General features: G+C 50.4%; 1 protein-coding gene across 9 annotated transcripts in view; it reads right to left on the bottom strand.

Moving 5' to 3' along the window:
- CSMD2 (CUB and Sushi multiple domains 2) overlaps nt 1–21,300 on the bottom strand; it is a 541,275-nt gene that overhangs the window by 259,407 nt on the left and 260,568 nt on the right. For 8 of the 9 annotated variants that reach the window (XM_084873018.1, XM_084873017.1, XM_084873019.1 and 5 more), the window contains exons 6-7: nt 16,631–16,743; nt 4,292–4,369 (exon numbers count right to left, since the gene is read on the bottom strand). In XM_084873018.1, coding sequence (XP_084729144.1) covers nt 4,292–4,369; nt 16,631–16,743 — 191 coding nt within the window. The remainder of the gene's footprint in view (nt 1–4,291; nt 4,370–16,630; nt 16,744–21,300) is intronic. The other variant, XM_084873024.1, reaches the window with a different exon arrangement.

Raw genomic sequence — 21,300 nt, 5'->3', positions numbered from 1 at the left:
CTCCCTCCCTCCCTCCCTCCCTCCCTCCCTCCCTCCCTCTCTCCCTTACACAAATCCACAAAAAGCATTAACTGAGCACAGTAGTGTACACAGCCCTATTATATATCATGGGCATGTCAAAATCAGATGTCAGGTATGACCTGTCCTCAAGAAGCTCCCATTTGAGTGAAGACATGAAACACGGAAACTAACTATGAAACCGCATGGGGACTTGAAAGATGCAGCTACAGGGAAATTCAGAGGAGGACCCATCTCACAGTGCTGAAAGAAGCAAGAAAGGCTACCTGGAGGAAGAGTTATTGAACATGGACCTTCAGAGATAGCAGCATTTGGATGCACAGTGACCAAGGATGACAGCTCAGGCAGACAGACAGGCATGGGAGAGTGAGGTGGAAACGCAGAAACAGAACTGGGGTTGCCCAGTGTGACCAGACAGGAGGGATGATGGGTGAGATGGATGGCAAAAGGTGAGATGCCATAGGTCAGACTTTTAAGGGGTTCGAGTCTGATCCTGAAAATGTCAGGGAGCCACTGAAGAGTCCTGAGTGTGGGAAGTGCAGGAAAGATCTGGATTGCTCATGAGGTGCAAGATGAGTCAGGAAGTTGTGTGACTATCTGGGTAAAGGACAGCAAGAGCCTGGAAGCTGTGACTTGTCAAAGAATCACCTGGGCTCATGGAAGACTGGGTGTGGGAGGGCCTTGAGGGAGGGCTCTGGGAGGGGGAAGGAAGCAGGTAGCTTCCTGGCCAAGGGACTTGTGAGGAGCTGCACTTTATTTATTTATTTATTTATTTATTTATTTATTTATTTATTTTAAGTATATTTTATTGATTTTTCACAGAGAGGAAGGGAGAGGGATAGATAGTTAGAAACATCGATGAGAGAGAATCATCGATCAGCTGCCTCCTACACCCCCCCCCACCCCCTACTGGGGATGGCCCACAACCAATGTACATGCCCTTGTCCGGAATCGAACCGGGACCTTTCAGTCCGCAGACCGACGCTCTAGCCACTGAGCCAAACAGGTTTCGGCAGGAGCTGCACTTTAGACTCAGAGGCTAAAGCTCATTCCTACAGTTAGAAGCCTGGTGTAGACCCTGTTCAAACCTCCAGGAACCCCAAGGTATGGCTGGCCAAGGGATCTGGGAGTTAGGTCATCTGCTATCCTCTAGTTCGTGCGGCAGAGCTCATGGCCTCTTGGGTATCTTCCCTTTCTCTACCATTCCACATCACCAGGTTAAACCCACTCACTCCCACTGGACTCTTAGCCCTGCTCCCCTCCCCTCCCTGGCCAAGCCTCTCCTCCAAAGCTTCCACTTGCTAAACTTAGCCATATCCCCATGGCCACCAGGCCTCAGGGCCTGGATGACAAGAAGGAAATGCAGTCTCCGAAAGCAGAGCAGCTCCTGCCTCCCGGAGCCTCAGTGTTGCCAGCTGGGGAGGAAGAGATAACTGGCGCCCCTGGGATCCCCAGGGCGTGGGAAGGAGAGAGGAGGCTCTGTTCTGAGATGAGGAGGGCAGACTGGAGCTAAGCTGTACTTGTGGTTCACCTGTGGGTAAGCCAGCCTCAAGTGTTCCAACCCTACTGAGGACTTCCCAGCTAAACTCCCACCTTCTTTAGGCCTTGCTACTCCACCCTGCCCGCCGATCACACCCACCCCAAAGTCCCTGAGACCACCCATTGGAACCACACAGCCACCTGGTAGCACATCAACAATGGACAGGAATGACCTGGCCCTTTCTTGCCCTCTCAGTCAGCACTGACACCACGCAGTGAGCAGACAGAGTGGAAGGCTAACAGAGGAAGATGCTCTGGACCAGAGAGGAGGGACCCTGGCACAGCCCACCCACCAGGCAAATGAAGCACACCTGCTGCCCTCCTTAAATCAGCCAACCCGAAGGAAGGCCCAGCCGCCGTCCAGGAAGTTAGGAGCCCAGCGGGGAGCCGCCCACACCTCGCTGGTGTCCTGTCCTCCTGGGAGGACAGAGCAGACCAAGAGCAGCCCATGCGGACTTCAGGCTCCCCAGGCAACAAGCAAACTTACGTTGCAGGGAGCAGTTTCCTGCCTGCCTACAGAGGCAAGAGGCTTTTCCCTCTCTTTCTATAATTCCAACCTCTCCTGCCTCATCAAAAGCAGCGGCTTGTGTTTGCAGCATTAATTTGCTGTTGGCTGCAGAGAGCAGAAGGAGAAGGGAAGGCGAGTCTTACTCCCACCCTGTGAGCACCCCTCTGGTGAGGAAGAAGCTGAAACATACTCAGAAAGGCGGGTGCTTCTAGCCAGAGTGAAAGGAGGCATGGACACCTGGGTGGCCAGAACCGATGGCGGAGGATTCATGGTACCCAGGGATTGTCTAATGGCGGCAACAAGCAGGGTCCAGAATATGTACGGGAAGAAATTCAGAACATCTGTCCATAGGGCATTTGGGCAGAACACATAGGGTCAGACACCTGCAAACACTTGGTTACCTGCCGCAGAGGCAGCTTGAGTCACACGAGAAAATCTCAGAACAAAGACCAGTACCTTTTAACAGAGAGATTTCTCCCCCACCCCCAAAAGAATAGTTTGCATTATTTCATCAGAATAGGTTTATGAATCTTTCCAAGGGAGTTTCTGCTGGGCACCTCTGAGTAGCAATGAAAACCACGGGCCCCCTCTCCCATAAAGTGCACCCACACATCACTGTCATTGTTGGCCAGTTCATGGACCTTCTGCATCCAAGAAGGCTCATCTTAGCATCCCCAGAAGGAAGAGAGGGTAAGGTTTCGTATTCCCTTTTCACAGATGTGGAAACTGAGACATCAGTGCCTGGGGCAACGCGGTTCCTGAAGACACGGTGGGATAAAGACTTGCTCTCCCAAATCTGAGCCATTTCCTTATAGTTTGCCCAAGGCTTCAGGGAAACTTCGGGAATTAAATCATGCCTCAGTTCACCTAGTCTCCTGTGGCCTATGAGGGCCAGGGCCAGGGTTTGAGCCTTCTCTGCAGACTCCTGGCCTAACCCTCGGCTCTCCTGGCTCCCTGCTTCTTCCCCTGGTCCTTAGTCACACATAGACGTACTGCCTCCTGACTGCTCCCTGCCGTCCAGCCTTCTTGGGGGTACAATGACCAGTCGATGGTCCCCAGGGATGGGGAGTGGTACCCCTCTTGATGGGATGACTTCAAAGACCACAAAAAAAATCCCACATCCAGGCTCAGTTCTCAGGATCCAACTGCCTCTGTCCAGCCCCGCTCCCACCACAGGAGGCACAGAGCTCTGGGAGACCAGCAGCGGCGCCCCATCTCTCAGGAAGCGCTGCTCGCACCTCAAGAGAAATAAGCACATGGAGGTGAGATGAGAGGAGAGGGCAGGAGGGAGGAGAGAAACAGAGGAGGAGGAGAAAGCAGAGAAGATGAGGAGAAAGGAGAGGGGAACGTGGAGGGAGAGACTGAAGGATATGAGATGCAGAGGGTAAAGGAAGGAGAGGGAAGAGACAGTAAACCGGAAGGCCAGTCACTTCGAGGACCTGCCCCCACTCACTTCGAGAATGAAAAGAGAGGGATTCTTGGAAAAACCTTTGCTTTCAAGACCAGCCTTCCAGGTGGCACCAGGGCCTTCCCCACCCTTTCCTGTGCTCTAGCCCCAAAGCCCCACAGCACAGGTTTCAATCAGGTATTTCTGGGTGACATCCAGCCCACTCCCCAGTGTCGGATGCCCCCCTTTAAACCTTTCAGACACCAACAGCAGGAACATGTTCCACAGACTTAATTGTCCCCAAGCAGAGAGCCCAGCACTCCCCACTCGCTCTCGACAGGTGAGACCCCGGCCCTCCAGTCCACTCTTTGCCCAGCCAGGTCCAGGGACCCTGGTGGAGGTTACTCGGCATTTCTCTCGCTCCGCTCCCCTTCCCAATCTTGCCACAGGGGCTGGAATTGGGCCCTGCAGACTCCCAGGTCCCAGCTGGAGGTCACTGACTCCTAGAGAAGGAGCCAGAAAAAGGACGGTCTTAGCAGGTGGAAGTGATTCAAAAGGAAAAATGAAGAGAGAAATGGAGCAGTAATGACTCCCTGGACTACAGTCAGAATGGGAAGTGAGGGAGAAAGAGGAGCGAGGAGGGAGATGGGAAGACGGGGAGGAGGAGAAGGCTGAGGACAGGCCTTTGGGCTGCTCACTGGCCAGCAGGTCAGCGTGTCCGTGCACCGAGCCTGAGATGGAGGAAGGCAGGATTGAAGGGAAATCATTCCAGCATCATCTGGCTCCCCCATAGTCACAGCACTGGAGAGGCTGGCAGGGGCCAGCGGGCAGACACTTACACACAGATGTCTTCTGGCTGCTATCTTTGCTGGGCATCAGCTTCACACCTCGAGACTTCAACTCGATTTGCTTCTTGACTAGAGAGGAAGCAAGAGGAAAAGGGGTTTAAGTTACTGTCTGTGATTGGGGATGGGCCTTTAGGGTTGATCCCTTTCTTGGCTTGGGGCTTTCCATGCGGGGTTAATGCCAGAAGCCCCTTTAGGTGAGGATACACCAAGGGTAGCATTCAAGCGCAGCAGGCCCCCAGACCTGAAGAAAGAGCTGCTATCCAGGTGGTCCTCGGGACCAGGCAGACAGGGTGACCTCCCGTGCACCTGGGAAGCCCTGCCTGTCCGCTTCCCTGCAGATTCAGCCCTGCCCAGGCTCCAAACCAGCCCTGACCTGGTGTATTAGACTAGATAATGGCACCAAATTGCCATCCTCCCTGAATCCACACACTTTGCAAGGTGACTGTGTACTCCTTGACTTCGGGTTTGGGCAGAATTTTGGAGGCCTTGACATGTCCAGAGGCTTGAAAAGTGCCTGTCAGATCAGTCTTGCCCCCTGGCACCACTGGGAGGAGAAAGACATGGCTGGTCCCAGGAGGACAAGGCACCCGTGGATTCAATCGGTATAGCCTACACCCGCCGACCATTTGTGGGGCCTTTGGGGGTGGTGCCTGGCTCAGGTGCTGGCCTGATGGATTGAACTGGGTTTTGATCCAATCACTGAGTCCAGTCTATAGGTTTTTTAGGACTTTGCCTAATAACACAGCCAGAGCACCCAAGCAGAACCCAATTCCAAAGACCACTCCTCTGCATCCATCCACCATCTTGTGTGTGACTACCCTAGTTCTCCAGTGCACTCTGCTGGCCTCCAAGGGCTTCGTTCTACCACTGGTTAGGTGGCTTGGGGGTATCTAACCAATTCCTGATCCCCGTGGCATCTCACAGCTGGCCTCTGCAGCCTGGCTGACTCAGCCCCACTCAGACTGGTACCCAGCTGTGGTAGCAATATCTGTAACCAGGCACTTCCTAGGTGCCAGGCCCTGGGCTAAGTGCCTTACCAGTTCTTATCATCAGCATCCTTGACTCCTTTCTTTCCTTCCACCCACACCACTGCCTCAGCAAATCTTTCCGGATCTATCCAAATGCAATTCCATGTCTAGCATGCTGACCCAACCCTGCACCACTTCTCTCCCTGTTGCCATGGCCTCCCATCTTCCCTTCTGCCCCGGTTATAATCTGTTCTCAACACAAGAGCCAAAGGGATCCTTTAAAACATAAGTGCGCCCATATTACATCTCTGCTCAGAACGCATCAGCAGCAACCCTTGTCTCCTAGAGGGAAAGCCGAAGCCTTTAAAATGGCCCACACAGACCTATCTGCCCTCCCTGCGACCTCAATCACTCTCCTCCGGCCACGGGCCTCTCTACTGTTCCTATAATATGCCAGGCATGTTCCTGCTCCCGCTGGCCAGTTCCCTAGAAGGCTCTCCCCGAGAAATCCTCATGATTCTCTCCCTTGAAGCATTCATGTAAATGCCAGTTCCTCATGGAGGCCTTCTTCCACGGCTCCGTTCAAAACTACACCTCCAACCCCAACTCTCCCTTCCCTTCCCTACTTCACCGTCCTAACGTTCTCACACACCATGTCATTTACTTAGCGAGTCCGGTCACCCCGCACTGCCATGTAAGCTCCACAAAGGCAGGGGTTTCCGGCTATTGTGTTCACTGCTGTATCATCAATGCCTAGAATAGTGCCTGGTACACAGTGGGCACTCAATAATCATTTCATTTGGTCCTTATACACTCAACCACCTTCACCCGTAGTTATTATACCTCCTTAACAGACAGTAAGATCAGGGTCCCAGCGGTTAAAGTGATTTGCCCTAGGTCATAGAGATAGCATCTGCTGTGCTCTCTGCTGAACCTCGGCATCTTCTCTTGTGACCCACCCCTAAGCAACCCCAGGGGCACCGTCCACCTTCTCCAGCATCTGCCCCTCCCAGCTCGAGCCCAGAAACTCAGGTAGTTGCTCTGCACTTGCAGTGATGTGCCAATCCTGAATTCAAAGCCCAGGGCAACCAGGTGCGCCAGGGGGCCACGTCCCAGTCCCCCTCTCCCACCCCTCTCTGCCTGCATCAAAAATCTCCGCAAGGATTGTCCCTGCCAAGTTGCTGTGGAAGCTGAGCACCTGACAGAACTCAGTAACTACCGCAGAGCCCCTGCTTTCTAATGTGCACTCAGACCCTTTTATAGATGTGCATTACTCTCCGAGTGTATCCAGCAGGAAAATTTCCAATGAACACCAACATGGACCATTATTAAACAGAGGGTGTCGGTAGGGGAGCATGCATTATTCAAGCCTAACGAATAGAGTGCGGCAGGGAAAATTCCTCTGATTTGATCATCCCGAGAGAACGAGAGTGGTCCCAGCACTGCGAGACCAGTTGGAGCTCTTCTCCCGGAGGCCCGGCATTGGGGTAGGGGTATGTGTGGGGGTCTCTTCTCCCTGAGGCCAGCCATTGGGGCAGGGGTTGGGGTAGGTCTCTGTCACCCAGTGCGGCCCATGTGAGATCAGGTCTGTGGAGATGACTGGGCACCTAGCCAAGAAGGAGAAGGTGAGTCAGTCTTCCCAGTTCCCTTGTTTCCAGTTGTCCTGCACGCTTGGGAAGGGAGACGGGGAAAGGGCCAGGGCACCATGGATGCCATTCTTGGGGAAAATGCTGCATGGGGTTCCCTTGAGATTGCTGGAGGTGAACCGTGAGGTGCAGGAGGACATAAGGGGGTATCATGTCCACAGAGCACACTGTGCACCATGTACATGTGTCTGTCAGTGCTCACATACAACATGGAACTCACACTCACACATGCTCTTGTGCTGAATGTGAACAGTCAGGGTCCCCAGGAGAGGAGTGCGGGCTTTAACTGGTTGATGGAAATCTTACTAGGTGCATTCATCTCCTGCGAATGATAATGCCTACAGGAGACTGCCAGGCTGCTCCATTCATCCTTTATATTCTGGTTAATTACAAGACATTTCCCCGCTGCTGTAAAGGTTAGCGGGACACATGGCACACATTTAGCTAGAAGAATCTGGCAATACAAATGCCTCTCCAGCCTGCAGCATGAGTTATTGGGCTGAGCTAGCCAGAGGCAGGACCTGGAAGCAGAGAGGAAAGGGAGGTCTGACCTGTCTCCAAGGCTCTGGGAATCTCGGGTGGTGGAACCTGCGGTTTCTGTTCTTCCCAGTGGATTCAGACTTCCCTCCACAGGGCGATCATGCCCTAGCCTTGATCATTCCCCTTCCCCACCACTGAGCTGTCCTTTTGGCTGGAGCATCCCCTCGTCCCCCCGCTCCTCCCCCTACAGACCTACTCCCTCACCAAATCCAACTCATTCCAATTCATTCAACCGTAAAAGTTTCCAATGTGTACCTTCTTTCCACGTCCTAAGCCACTCCGGCCCTAAACTCATCATTTTCGCTTGGATTTTGCTCACTGATTCAGTCTCTTCTGGCCCATCTTTAAAAAACGTTGCGGAGCGTGCTCTTTTAAAAACTGAAATCTGATCTCCCCTTTGAAAACGTGGATGTGACTCCTGCACTCTGTCCCTCCCGTCACAGAGGCCTGCCTCGCCACCGGGCAGCAGCCTGCAGGAAGACTTTCATTACTCACAGTCCTCCGCTAGACAAAGCCGGTGTCTAGCACCCTGGCTCCTCATCCCAGTCAGATTTATGCCACCAATATAAAATTCAGTGCAGATGCCTCGAGACCTACTGCTTCCAGCTTCAGACCTTCCAGCGGGCACCCACGTCCTTGCCGCCGAGAAGAGCAGTGGGAAGGACAGGGATTCGGAAGCACAGCTGGGAAGCAACCAAGGGTGAGATGTCCGTTGCCAGGTCAGGTGCCTTACCGAATAAATATAAAACCACCACACCAGATTTGACCAGGATGCTGCCAACACATAAGCGAAGAGGCTGTGGTGGCATCACCCTGGAATGTTCGGTGGACAGGGAAGGCTTTAAGATGGGCAAAGGTGTTCACCAGGGGAAATCTGGAAAGGTGTGATGTTGCTTCAGATTTAGGAAGAAGCCCCTTAAACCTACGCTAACCCCTGAAGTGTTTGCTCCCTTTGCCACAATCTCTGCAAACGGAGACAGAGAAATCAGCGACATCATTTCTGATGGAATCACAAAGATTCGGAGAGTGTCCTCACATCATAGGGCAGAAAACCATTGAGTGGTGAATTAGGAATTGAAGGCACAGAATTCAACTAAGAGTCCGCATCCCTCCAGTTGAGTAAGGCATAAAAAGTTCAGAAAGGGAAATTCTGAGATACTTCTGATTTCCAGTGTCTCATCCATTGTACCCGCTCTGGAAATTGCCAAGGCCAATGCAGGTTTTTGGTTGTAACCACTGAAGGTGCTCTCAGTCCACTCATTTTAAATAGGATAGAAGTTGGCTCTCTGGTCAAGGCAGTCCAAGCTCCAGGTTCTGGTGCTACTGATGGTGTGGGGTTTGGAAACGCGAGCTGGGCTCTCAATCTTTAAGATGTTTCACTTCATGACTTAGAAAAAGTTGGAGAGGTTATTGTTAACTAAGATGATAACACATTCTTGCAAGAAAAAGGTGACAAGATTCGAGTTGAGAAACATATTCAAGAAAGCATTGAGCAGTTAGAATGTTACTATTACTGATGGTGACAAAAAACAACTAAATGACCATCTGGTGGAACTTCAGATCGTCCTTGTGCTGAGGAATGCTGGGACAAAAGGCATGGAAGAGAATGAAGACAAAGTCCCAAGATCCACTAAACGCAACAAGAAAGGGCTTTGTCTGGGTGCTTTGCTTTAGTGCACTCCAGCCCTGAATTCACTGCCCTAATAAAAGCTGAACCTTTGTATGGAAATCATGAAACAATCACTCCAAATCCTGGCAATACCACTGCTAAGAATATAGGTGTTGAAGGATTATTGACAGTTAAATATATGCAAAGTCCCTCAGAAGCAGATTATGCACAAGGCTGGTGATTTGTCACTTTGAATAGGGCGGAAGAAGGAAATCAACCCAGCTTAGGTAGCAAGAGGTGCTCTGCTGGATGCTGCTGGTGTGACTTCTTGGTTAACCACAGCAGAGCTTCTGGCTACCAGAATTCCTAAAGAAGAGAAGGACCCTGGCATGGGAGATGAGGGGCAGTGTAGGTGAGGACTGTTATAATTTCTAGAATAGTGCTTTGTTATTAACGGACTGTGCAATGATCTTCACAAACTCCATCTGAGAAGTCAGCCGGAGAAAAGGACCGGAGGAAAGATGTTTCGGGCAATCACTGTGGCCATCGGTTATTGGTTTCAGTTTGCCTTTGCAATGCTGTTCTCTCTCCTGAAACGTCCCTTCCCTCTTGGCTGCCTCTTGTTGGTCAAGGCCTCACTCAAAGGTTAAGGGAGAAGTCGATGTTCTCTCAGGACTGTATTTCGACCATTGAAAGCCTCCATGCACCGCAGTGTCCTCTCTGGTTCTCCTGCCAATTTGTCCCATGAGCTCTTATGTCTGTATCCTGCGACTGACACATAGCCAATCACAGAGAAGGTTTCTGATAATGGTCTGGCAACCAAGTGGGTGAATGGTCAACTTTTAGAAAAATATGTGTGTGGAATTCATTTCCTGGAGAAAAGAATGGGTTCTTCTCCCTGGTGGGGTGAGGAGTGCCCCATTTTGTGTTCATGCTCCTCACTTTTTTGTTCAGGCTCACTCTTGACTGAAATCAGGAGCCTTCTTGGTGGGCTCCTGAGCCAGGTAGTGACAACTCAGTTATTTGTGCAAAGGTCCTTGGAGACCCTGAACCTGGAAATGAGGCTGGCTAGAGTTTGGCAACTCAGCAGGCTAACAGAAGAGGACAAAAGAGTCAGGACATGGACCACGGGATGTCCGAGGCGCTTTCCGCTCAGGTCCAGACTGAAGATCAGTCACGAGCAAGAACTGGACAGGTTCAAGTGAAAAACAAGCTTCAGCTCCTTACTATAAACAGCCCCAAGCAGCTCAGCAAGTGCAAACTGTTTCCGAATGGAAAAGTTTACTCTGCAGACAACTGAGTTTACAGGACTTCTAGAAAGCCGAGGAGCCAATAGTTTCTCTGTAGAACATCTTCCATCTCCTTGTCACCAGCAGTGAACTGACAAGAGAGGCAGTGAAAGGGACAGCGGGGCCAGGCTGGGACTTTGCTGAAGGGAGGGACGGGCACCTGATGATGATCATCAGGTCAGAGTGGCAGGCAAAGGGAACACCTCCAAGGAGGAGCCGGAGCCACCAGCTCGCTCTTACTGCACAGACAGTCAAGGTAACTGGTGGGTCTGAAGCTTCAGGGTCCCATTTCCTGAGCATCTATCTACCACATCCCAGATACTTCACCAGGATCTCTTAATTTCCAATAGCCCCATGGGGTTAATATTATTCCCTCTTTACAGGTGAGGAGGGTGACAGTGAGGGGTCCCTTACTAGTTGCAATCATTAACCACGGGGGGGTATTTAAGAAAGGTTCTTCTCACTCTGATTCCTTGAAGCCTTGAAAAAACCAAGAAAATAATGAACATTGAGAAAAACTGGAAATGTTTTTGGAGGCAGAGGGATCAGTTACACAACCCCAGGGGTCTTCCAGAACTGGAAGAACCTTGTGGTCCTTCAAGTCCTGGGATTCCCAAGTTTAAGTACAGGACCCATCATTTTAATACTCTTGGATAAATTCTTACTACACAAAATACATGAAGAGGAACTGCTCTGGTTGAAGTTGGAGTGGAAACCTGGAGTCCCATCCACTCAGCCCCTATCAGAACAGCTGCTGGGAGAACTCTTTGGCCTCCAAGGAACCCACTTTGAAAACCCACTCTTTTGGGCTCCTCTGATGTGATATACATGGGGAGGACTCCCACTCTAAGAGAGGACAGTGGCCCCAACCTCTATTTTGCTTTGAACCTTTCACAGCTCTATTTTTAACCTATATCCTTCTTTGAGTTACAGATTGGAAGAATAGCCAACTACCTGCTAGATAGTCCCCCAACCCCTGATATCCCAATACTACCCAAGGATCAATGTGTCCCTTTGCCTCCAAAAACATTTCCATCCCCCATCTGCCTCTGCCCAAGACCATCCTGATTAATATAATCAGTTTTTGCTCACTTTTTCAAGCCAGAAACTTAAGGTTCATCCCTGACTCCTCCATCTCCTTCCCCCATCACCTCTCATTCCCAAATCTAGCTAGTCATGAGTCCAGTGTGGTGCACCATGGGAAGATCTCGTCCGGTTTGTCTCTTCCCCTCCACCTCCACCTAAACCCTGGTCCTCATCATCTTCTAATTCTCAAAGGCTCCTCACTGCCACTCTCCCCCACATTTTTATTCCACAGCAATCAAAGAGCTTTGGAAAATGAAAATGTGATCCAACCTCCCCTCCAGTTTAAACTTCTGATCACCCCACATCACCCATGGGATCAAGCCCAACTTTATTGCAGCTTTTCACAACGTGAGCCCTACCTGACCTTCCGGCCTCAGGCCTCGCTGCCCCTCGCTGCTCGCCTTCACTCTAGACTGTGGGCTTTGTTCTGACTCAGTAAATGTTTTCTGTAAAAGGTCTGGGAGTAGATATGTTAGGCGGTGGGCCATCCGTCTCAGCTGCAAACTGCTCAGCTCTGTCCAGGCAGTGCTATAGCAGCCATACACAATTCATAAATCGGAGAGCGAAGCCGTGCTCCCATAAACCCGCATTTATGGTCATGATATTTACATTTTATACCATTTTCATATGTCATGAAATCATCTTCTTTTGATTTTTTTTTTTTTTTTTTTACTGTTTAAACATGCAAAACTTATTCTTAGGAAGACAGGCAGAGAGCTGCATCTGGCCTGCGGGCTACGGTTTGCCCGTCTCTGCTCTAGAGACACATGAATATTTGTGGTTCTGCAGAGTGCACACTTTCATGCCTTCATGCTTTGGCGCTATCTGGAATGCCTCTTTCTATTGTCCATCTGGCATCTTTTTGAGGCCCATGGTGAAGTCATTGCCACTATTTTGTGGGTTCTTTTTTTCGTGTGTGTGGCTTTTCTTAGGTGTCTCCCACAAAACTAATTGCTCTTTTATCTGTAGTATTGGCATTTAAGGGTCACCATTATACCTCTTAACATGCTCTACAGAACTTATAGACTTGTGTCTGCTCTTCTCTCTACCCACCTGTTCTTGAGACCAGATAGTGGTCTGCCTGCACTCATCTTTCTATACTGTCATGTGGTAGTGCCACACAGACAATGCTTGTTAAATTACATACCATTGCCCACCTCTGACAGCCAGACTAGAACTCAGATCATCTGAACACCACATGCATTAAAATTGTGTCTGGCCACAAACAACCCCAAATTCTGACTGGGCTGAGACAGGAATGGAATGCTATGTTGTAGGTTATTGATGAATTTTATTCATTGTTTGTTTTCTTTGGGGTGATATATGCACCAATATAATTATGAGTTGCTAATTATTAGCTCGGAAGGGATGCCAGACATCACTGAGACTCGGATGCCATGAGGCTGAGCACAGGTGAAATGGGTCCTGCGCTGGTGACTCCTCAGGTCCACTCTCAGATGTCCCTGTCCTGCTCAGGTTCCCAGAGGCTGACCTCCGTGGACTGGAGCCCACTGGTGAGGCAGGGCAGACTCCCGGGCACAGAGCAGACTAGGGCAGGGAATCTGGGCCCTTGCTCTTGGCTTCCCGTTGGATTGGATTGGCAGGTTGGAGGCACAGCAGGCATGAGGGAGGGAGGAGCGAGAGGTCTGGTTACTAATTCATGGGGCTCCCCCCTCCTGCACTGGTTATTGATTCCTGGGGCGCCCTCCTGCACTGTGGGTTGGCAGTGGTCAGGCTCCTGAGTTCTGCAGCCCCTTTTTAATGGCTTCAGTGCTCACTACTTCCTCCCTGACCCTTTCCCTAGCCTAAGGGTGTCTCTGTTATTTAGTTTCTATGGGCTTCATCACCCCTGGATTCCTTTAAGCCCCCCTTACCTCTGCCACTGGCCCCTTCACTAAGCTTTCAGTTAAGCCGGGCAGTATGCCTTCTGTCTCCTGCGAGCCCCCTGACTGAGCCCTGTCTTTGCCACTCTTTTGGACTGAGTCTGCAAGCAGGAAACCACAAATTGGTCTTTAGTAGTTTTTTATTCCTTTAAAGCAGTGGTTCTCAACCAGGAGTAACCCTGCACACAGGAGACATTTGGCAATGTCTGCAGACATTGTGTGTACATGTAGTGGGGTGCCGCTGGCATCAGGCATCTGGTGGGTAGAGGCCTGGGGTGCTGCTCAGCATCCCACAGTGCACCGACCATCACCCTCGACAGAATTCTCCAGGCCACGTGTCAATGGTGTTGAGGCTGGGAAATCCTGTGTGGTGGAGTCACTGATGGAATTACTAAGTGATTAGTGTATACCCTTTCACTACGTACACCCACCCTGGAAAACGTTATAAAAAGAAGGTCCTGGAGAGAATCATTTATTCCCGCCATCAGCACACACCTCTGTATGTGAGCATGCTGGATCCCGGGGAACAGAGCTGGCCGGGTCCAAGTCACTGCTCCCACACACCAGTGATGAGACCTCGAGCCAGCCACGCTCCCTCTCTGCACCTCTCACCCCTCACCTCTACAATGGTGCTGATGACGGTCCCTACTTCACACAGCTGCTGTGGGGATGGAATGAAGCAATAAATGCCATGAGCCTGAAACTAGCAGAAAGCCCTTTACAAACACTGACACACTCAAATGTGCAAACCTGTCCCAGGCTGTTGAGGGAGACAGAGCGAGGGCAGGACAGGGCCTACTTCTAAGAGGCTCATAAGTGAAACAGTTTTTCAGATTTCAGGTTGCTCCCTGCTACAGACTTGTGAAATACTTTTAGAGGTTGCAACTAACATTAAAAATTGGAAAAGACATTTTCAGGGTGCCTCGCATTGAGTCAGGGTAAATACCACTTAGTGACATTTTCCTTTTAGTTCTACGGATATATGTGTGTACTGGGTTGTGATGGAAATTTTTTTTTCTTTACAGTGGAGTGAGATTAACAAAAAAAAGTTTAAAAGCTACCAGTCAAACAGAAAGGCAAGACATCCAAAGCGCCGTAAGAGAAGGTCCTATGATTTTGCAAAAAACTTACACAGGCCTGCGAAGTCCAGCTTCGCCACTTACAGGCTGTGACGTGTGTGTGTGTGTGTGTGTGTGTGTGTGTGTGTGTGTGTGTGTGTGTGTTGGGCTGGTTACATAACCTCTCTGAGCCTCAGCTTCATTGGCTGAAAAATGGGAATTAAAAACATGTGTCGTGGGGAGCTCAAAAAGGGCAATGCACACCCAGTGCCTAACACAGGGCCTGGTGTACAGTAGGCCTGCAACCTCTCAGTGCTCCTGACCTTTTAGCCGTCTGGTTTGGGTTCTCACTGCCCATTGCCCGGCATCAAACCTTAACTGATGACCAAGACAAATGGACCCTGAGTAAATGAAAATATGAGAAACAGCCAGCACCTAGCCTAGTTAATCCGATGAAATGACAACATCCATCTCTGCTTGTCTATTTTGGGAAACCCATGGGAAGGTCCAGACCGGCGCCTCACGCCCGCAGAGGCCCAGCCTCATTCGTGGAAAATGTCCCCAGGACGCCTCTCGGGGAGTTTCTTGTTGATTTTGTAAATATTTCAAAGATGTCCTTCTACCCACGGCTGCGGCAACGAGGCCGTTCATCAGAGGTTCACTTCTGAAGGGAACGCTTCTGCCTGCGGTGCTGCTTTTATCCCAGTTTCCAGCCAGAAAGCCTGGCTCCGGCGGGGGCTCCACTCTGCCGACGCTGCCTCTGGGGTGGGCGGGGTGCTGTGCTGTGCGGGGCTGGAAGGGACAGCTGCCCAGATCTCCACTCAGAATCAATGTCTCCCCTCAGCACAGGGCAGTGGTTATAGTTCACTTTCACTCTTCCCTCCGGCCCCCTGCATGGTCATTGTGTGCCCACTCCCTTCCTCAGTCCCTCATACTTAGACCCTCATCACCCAGTGCCTCAGTCCCTCATCTCTCAGTCCCTCCCTCACTCAGTTCCTCACGGATTCTCTCAGTCATTCACTCACTCACTCACTCACTCACTCACTCACTCACAATGCAAGCCCACTCCTCTTTGTACTCCCCCGAGCCTCCTAAGGGCTGGATCCTTAATAGGTGCACAATCCAAGTTCATTATGGAATCAATTAGAACCAACATCAATTTGTAATTGGTAACAGTTAAAGGCTTAATGAGCAAGTTATGTAGCAAACCACTGGTGTTTAGCTCTGTAAATTGTGTGCTTTGCGAATAAACTCAAGGTTGAAAAGGAATGTCCTCCCATATGTCCCCGGGAGTTGGCATCTCCTTGGTCCTAGAGAGCTCCCTGCTTTGGGGTTTGCCCACTCCTCTCTGTAGGTGGCTCTCGGGGTTAGAAATTCTCCATGATTTCTTTTCTGGAGTAGAAATGTGCTCCCTGCACTTTCCACCTGCCACTCCTGATCTGATCTCTTGCCACTGACACCTCTTCAGAGATGTAAGCCTCGAAGCGACAGTGCTCCCTACGTTATGTTGCCTACATTGGAAAGGCATTGTGCTCTGCATTAAATGAGAGAGGGCTGAAATGTGGCTGTTCTCTCACTTCACACTGGGACAGGCTAAGAGGGCGAACTGTAGATTTAAAAGGCAGTTGAGATGGCCTTGGAAACCAGCTTAATTTCTCTGTGCTCCGTTTCCTTGTCCATAAAATGGGGATGGTGACATTTACTCCTCATCACTGCTCCCAGGGCGATGACGGGAATTAAATATGATGATGCTGATCCAGTGTCCAGCACAATATTGAGTGTTATGAGTAGCCTGGCCTGCAGCGGGACCGCCTGGCCTACACATCTGAGAAATGTCACTGCCTCGGGCCCCAGACTGCAGAGGCAGGTGCAGAGATGCAGTTAGGCAGAGCTCTGTGTCTGCCAATAAGAACAGGACCTCAGCCCTGGCCCGGTGGCTCAGGTGGTTGGAGTGTCATCCTATAGACTGAAAGGCTTGATTCTTGGTTGGGCACGTGTGGGAGACAACCGATCGGTGTTCTCTCGCACATCAATGTTTCTCTTTCACCCCCTGCCCACCCTGCCCCTTACTCCACACTAAAATCAATAAGCATATTCTCGGGTGAGGATTGAAAAGAAAAAAAAAAAGAACAGAGGTGAGTATGCCCTGAAGCCACATTACACACCAGACCCAGTGTGGGACAGGATGAGCTTGTCCCAGGTATCACGTCTGCTGCCCACTGAGGAAGGGTGGCCGCCCCGGCCTGCCTACCTTGGTACTGGGCGCTGAAGCCGCGCTGCCGATGGTTGCCGTCAGAGGTGAAGTGCAGCCGCAGCCAGTTCTTGCTGCTGATGACAGGGGCTGGGAGGCTGGCTCCGGTGAACCTGTGGGGACAGGAAGGTGGCAAGGTCAGGGACCACAGCTGGTTGGGAGAGGGCATTGGGTATCCAGGAGTTTCCCCACTTCCCAGGCCTGCTGGGGCCTTCACTTAACCTTGGAGCAAGAAGGAAGGGCTGTGCCGGCCCAGCTGCCTCCAGTAGCTGGGGCCTGAGCTGCTGGAGGGGGCTCCTCCAGGGGCCTTCTCACTGCCCAGTTTCCTGAGACTTCCGAGGAGGGGGCGGGTCCTTCAGGTCTGGAGCAGAGATCAGCTCCCCAGCAGAGTTCTAACCTGCCCTCTAGGAAAGAAGTCAAGCTCCCTCAGCACAGTACCCCCTGCAGATGTCCACATTACCCCAGGAGAGACCCAGACCCTCCAGTGCAAGGTCAGCCCATGTAGAGTCCAGTGTCCCCCTCCCCAGCAGTGGCTAGTGCCCATTCCCGGGTAGAGGTTCAACTTCCCCTGACAAGCCCTCCGGGACCTGCAAGGGGTCAGGATAAAGGACTGGGGCCACCACTATAGACAGTGTGGCCCTTCAAAGGTGTGAGAACTCGTTTTGGGGTCATTAACTAGGCCCTGCGTCTCCTCTGGTTCCTCTCCCTGTCCCTGCTGGCTCACCCTTCCCCTCTTAAGTTAGCTTCCTCGGGGTTCTAGCCGGTCCAGTTCAGTGGGAGGGACACCAGGATATCCCACACTGACTGAGCAAATACGTGTCAGGACCTGGGCTAGGTCCTTTACCCACAAGGTCTCTCATTTATTCCCACAAACTCTTAGGGGGCTGGTGTTCTTATTCTTATTCTCAGAAAGGACCTGACACGTATTAGCTCAGTCAATATACTTTTCCTTGCCCCTCCTCTGTGATGCCACAGTGTTTTATTCAAATTACTACAATTTATTTTAGGTATGTGTCTCCCTCAGATAACTCCTCAAAGACAGCAGTGTAGCTTTGTGGTGAGAGGGCAGGGCGGGGTACGAGGGCAGGGTGGGGCGGGTCCAGCTCCAGGTAACTGGACCCTAGGCCTAACCCAACCAATCAGGTCAGCCAAGGTAGCGGCACCACCCTCCCTATAAAACCCATTGATATGTTAAGTTCTTCCTCTTTCTCGCCCATGCCCTCCTTGGTGTAGGTGAGACTGGTCTCGGACTAGTCCGAAATAAATACAGGCTTTCTGCAATTGCATCGGATTCGGCTCCCTGGTAGTCTTTGGGGTTGATGACACTTGGGCATAACAGTGGCAAAGAGGGGTGGGCTCTGGCGGGATCAGCTGTGTGATCTTATGAAAGTTACTTAAGCTCTCTGTGATGTTCTCTATAAAATGAGAATAGTAATAACCCCTCCCTCAAGAGCTCGCAGGATTAAATGAGATAATACACAGAAAGACCTTAGCTTGGTCCATGGCAAACAGAGAGCTCTTGGTAAGTGGGAGCTGCTATTTTCTTCCACATCATTTTTATTCGTCCTCTTTGTACCAAGCACCTAGCAGAATGGTTGGTACCAAGTGGGTGTGTCAGGATTCTAGCAGAAAATAGTTGGCAAGGTCATATGAGAAGAATCCCAGGAGTTTAATGGATTCTTCACAAAGGGGAAACCACTTTCCAGAGCAAATGGTTATCCCAGAAGGAGAGGGCTGCATGAACTCAGATCTTCAGCCCAGACTGCAGCCGGTTTGTGCAAATCGCACCAGTAGGGAGCAAGGAATGAATACCTGGAACTCACTCTCCTCCCTCCTTTCCTCCAACCTCCTGCTGATGCTTCTGTTGATCTTGCCCAACTGGAAGCCAGAGGGCAAGGGAGCATACTGGTAGCTAAGCCTTCCTAGGTACCGGACTGGAAGCATAAGGGAGGGGAGAGGATCTGGAGGAGCAAACAGAAGGGATCCAGCCCGGTAGGTCTCCATTAATAGGTACTAAACAAAAGAACTAACCCAGGAGCTCAACACCCTGCATCACTGAGTTTTTACTATAATGAAAACGCTGACATACACTAAACTCCAGGAGTATAACCCATATTGTTATGGTAAGAGCTATTATAGAAACCAATTACTGTATTTCACCAGATCCCATTTAAAGTACTTTATTACAGGCCAAGTCATTTAAGTTTTCTAAGGAGCCACAAGCAGTACTGTGGGTTGTTTTTTTTTCTTCCCCAGGCCAAATTCAATTCTATCTCAATGACAAAGCTTAGAGGCTATTTACATAAAGGAAGTAAAAAGAGGGAGAGATTATCTGAATAATTCAAAACCAAAAGCTGTTTATTGCAAAATGGAATTGGGGGGGGGGGGGGGGTTTGGGGTCCTAAGAGCAGGATGGGAGCAATGATCCAGACTGTAGCCAGAAGCCAGCCCCAGGATCTGCTTTAACCCCTAATGGTACAACCTGGCAAAGCCCGAAGGGTCACCTCCCACCTTATGAATCCTGTTGTTAATTCGCAAGGCTTAACCTTGAGGGTCCTAATCTGCTCCGACCTCCTTGGATATAAATGTAATGTAAATATCTCCTTCCCCCTCTCTCTAAAAGTCAATGGAAAAAATATCCTCGGGTGAGGATTAACAACAAACTCTGCTGTGGAGATGGTGTCATGCTTTATTCAAAACCTCCAGTAAAAAGTACTGACTCATGGAACAACAGGGATGACTCTCAAGAGCAGTATGCTGAGTGATAAAAGAGTATATGCTGTGCAATGCCATTTACATCCACCTCTGGGAAAGACCCAACCTACAGTGAGATGAAGCAGACTGTGGTGGCCAGAGCTGGGGTGTTACAGGTGGCATTGCCTGGGAGAGTACAAGGGACCTTCCGGGCAGTGGAAATGTTCTCTATCCTGAACAAGGTGGCAGTTAAGTGCAATGTACACATGACAAGGTGGCTACAGAGTAGGTGGAAGCTACCCTCACCTCCTCCCAACTGGTGCCAAACCAGATTTATGGCTAAATTATAAAGCAATCAACCTGAATAGCCAACTGAAGGCTAGGTGAACTGAATTACTATAATCAAGGATTTGCAGAAGAAGCCACATAGAGGCTGGTAAGAGGGTGGAGATGCAGAAAATGCTGCCTCCCCACCCCCCTCTGCATCCCCCTTCTCCCCCCCCCCCCCCCCCACACACACACACAGGTGGAGAGGCTGAGAAACCAGAGGAATATCTCAGCTGCAAAACTCCCTCCTATCAGGAAAATGGGCGCTCAAACCTATGCAGGGATCCCCAACTCAGAGTAGCAGAGATGGAGGAGCCTACAGAGGAGCTCATGGAGGAGCCCACAGTGCATCTGGTGGTGAAAATCAGTGGGGATTCAGTCTGCGTGGGAGAGAAGAGCGTCTGCTAAAGACCAGACATCTTCCCAGGTCAAGCACTCCTATTGTTCCAGTACCTGCTTGGAGAGTGCACTACTAAGTCCCCCAACTACTAGCGACACCAGACTGAGTGCTTGAGTCCTGCAGAGGGTACGCTGGCTGTACCCAGCGGGGATCTTTGGTGTGTCCTATCTCTGGAGAAGCTTTTAGAGGAAACTCAGTAAGTGCTTGCCCCCTTCCTGTGAACATGGCCAGCCTGGGCCCAGTCTACAGTGTTTCTTCAGCAGACTCCAGGAAGACCAGGTAGCCTCCCATCTGCCCCAGCTATAAGCTGGAGGAAACTGACCCTTATACTCAGCTTGGCCCCTCCCATGCACACCCAGGCCCAGCAGATGCAGCCACAAACAGTGAATAGTGTGGTAGTTCTAGACCAGTAGCCCAAAGCTGGTTACACACGATTTATGACAGCAACCTGTACCAGAACCCTGCCCAAGTGGACCGAGAACCAATACAATCAGTGGTGGTCTTCAGACTGCACCAGAGCTTGACCCAACTAGCCACACAAGCAGCACACTCTAAAGGGGATTGTGGCAGCACCACAGACCCTGATGGAGACAATACCACTTTGGGGCAGCCTTGCACAGAGACTCATACATGGGTGATCAAGGTTTATCCTTATAGCCAGCCAACCCGAGGGTAAACTCCACCCACAAAGGGGCCAACAACATTCTAGATTCAACTATAATAGGAGGGTGCACATTACCCACAAGAAACATTCCTGGAGCACCAAGCCCAGGTGATCTGAAAGTTGTGCTTCTGAACCCAATAAGAAACCTACATCATAAAGCCATTATAACAAGTTTGGGAGTCATAGCAGATCTGCCTAATACACAGAGACAAAGAAATATGCCCCAAATAAAACAAGAGAAATCTCCCCGAAAAGAATTAAATGAAATGGAAGCAACCAAGATACCAGAGGCAGAGTTTATAACAATGGTTATGAGGATGCTCAAAGAGCTTAGGGGAAGAATAGATAATCTCAGTGAGAACTTAAACAAAGACATAATAAACATTAAAAAGGACATAGAAACCATAAAAAAGAACCATTCAGAAATGAAAAATACACTAAGAGGAATCAACAGCAGACTAAATGAAGCAGAAGACTGAATCAGCAATTTATGGGATGCACACATTTGACAAATCTCTGAGAACTGTACAATGAAAATGGGTAATTTTAGTTTATGTACATTAACAGAGCTAAGTAAAAACAAAC

This window comes from Pipistrellus hanaki (genome assembly GCF_964339955.1).
Source record: "Pipistrellus hanaki genome assembly, chromosome: 2".
Taxonomy (NCBI): Eukaryota; Metazoa; Chordata; class Mammalia; order Chiroptera; family Vespertilionidae; genus Pipistrellus; species Pipistrellus hanaki.
The sequence above is the reverse complement of the archived record's forward strand: the minus strand, read 5'-3'. Positions and strand labels throughout refer to the sequence as shown.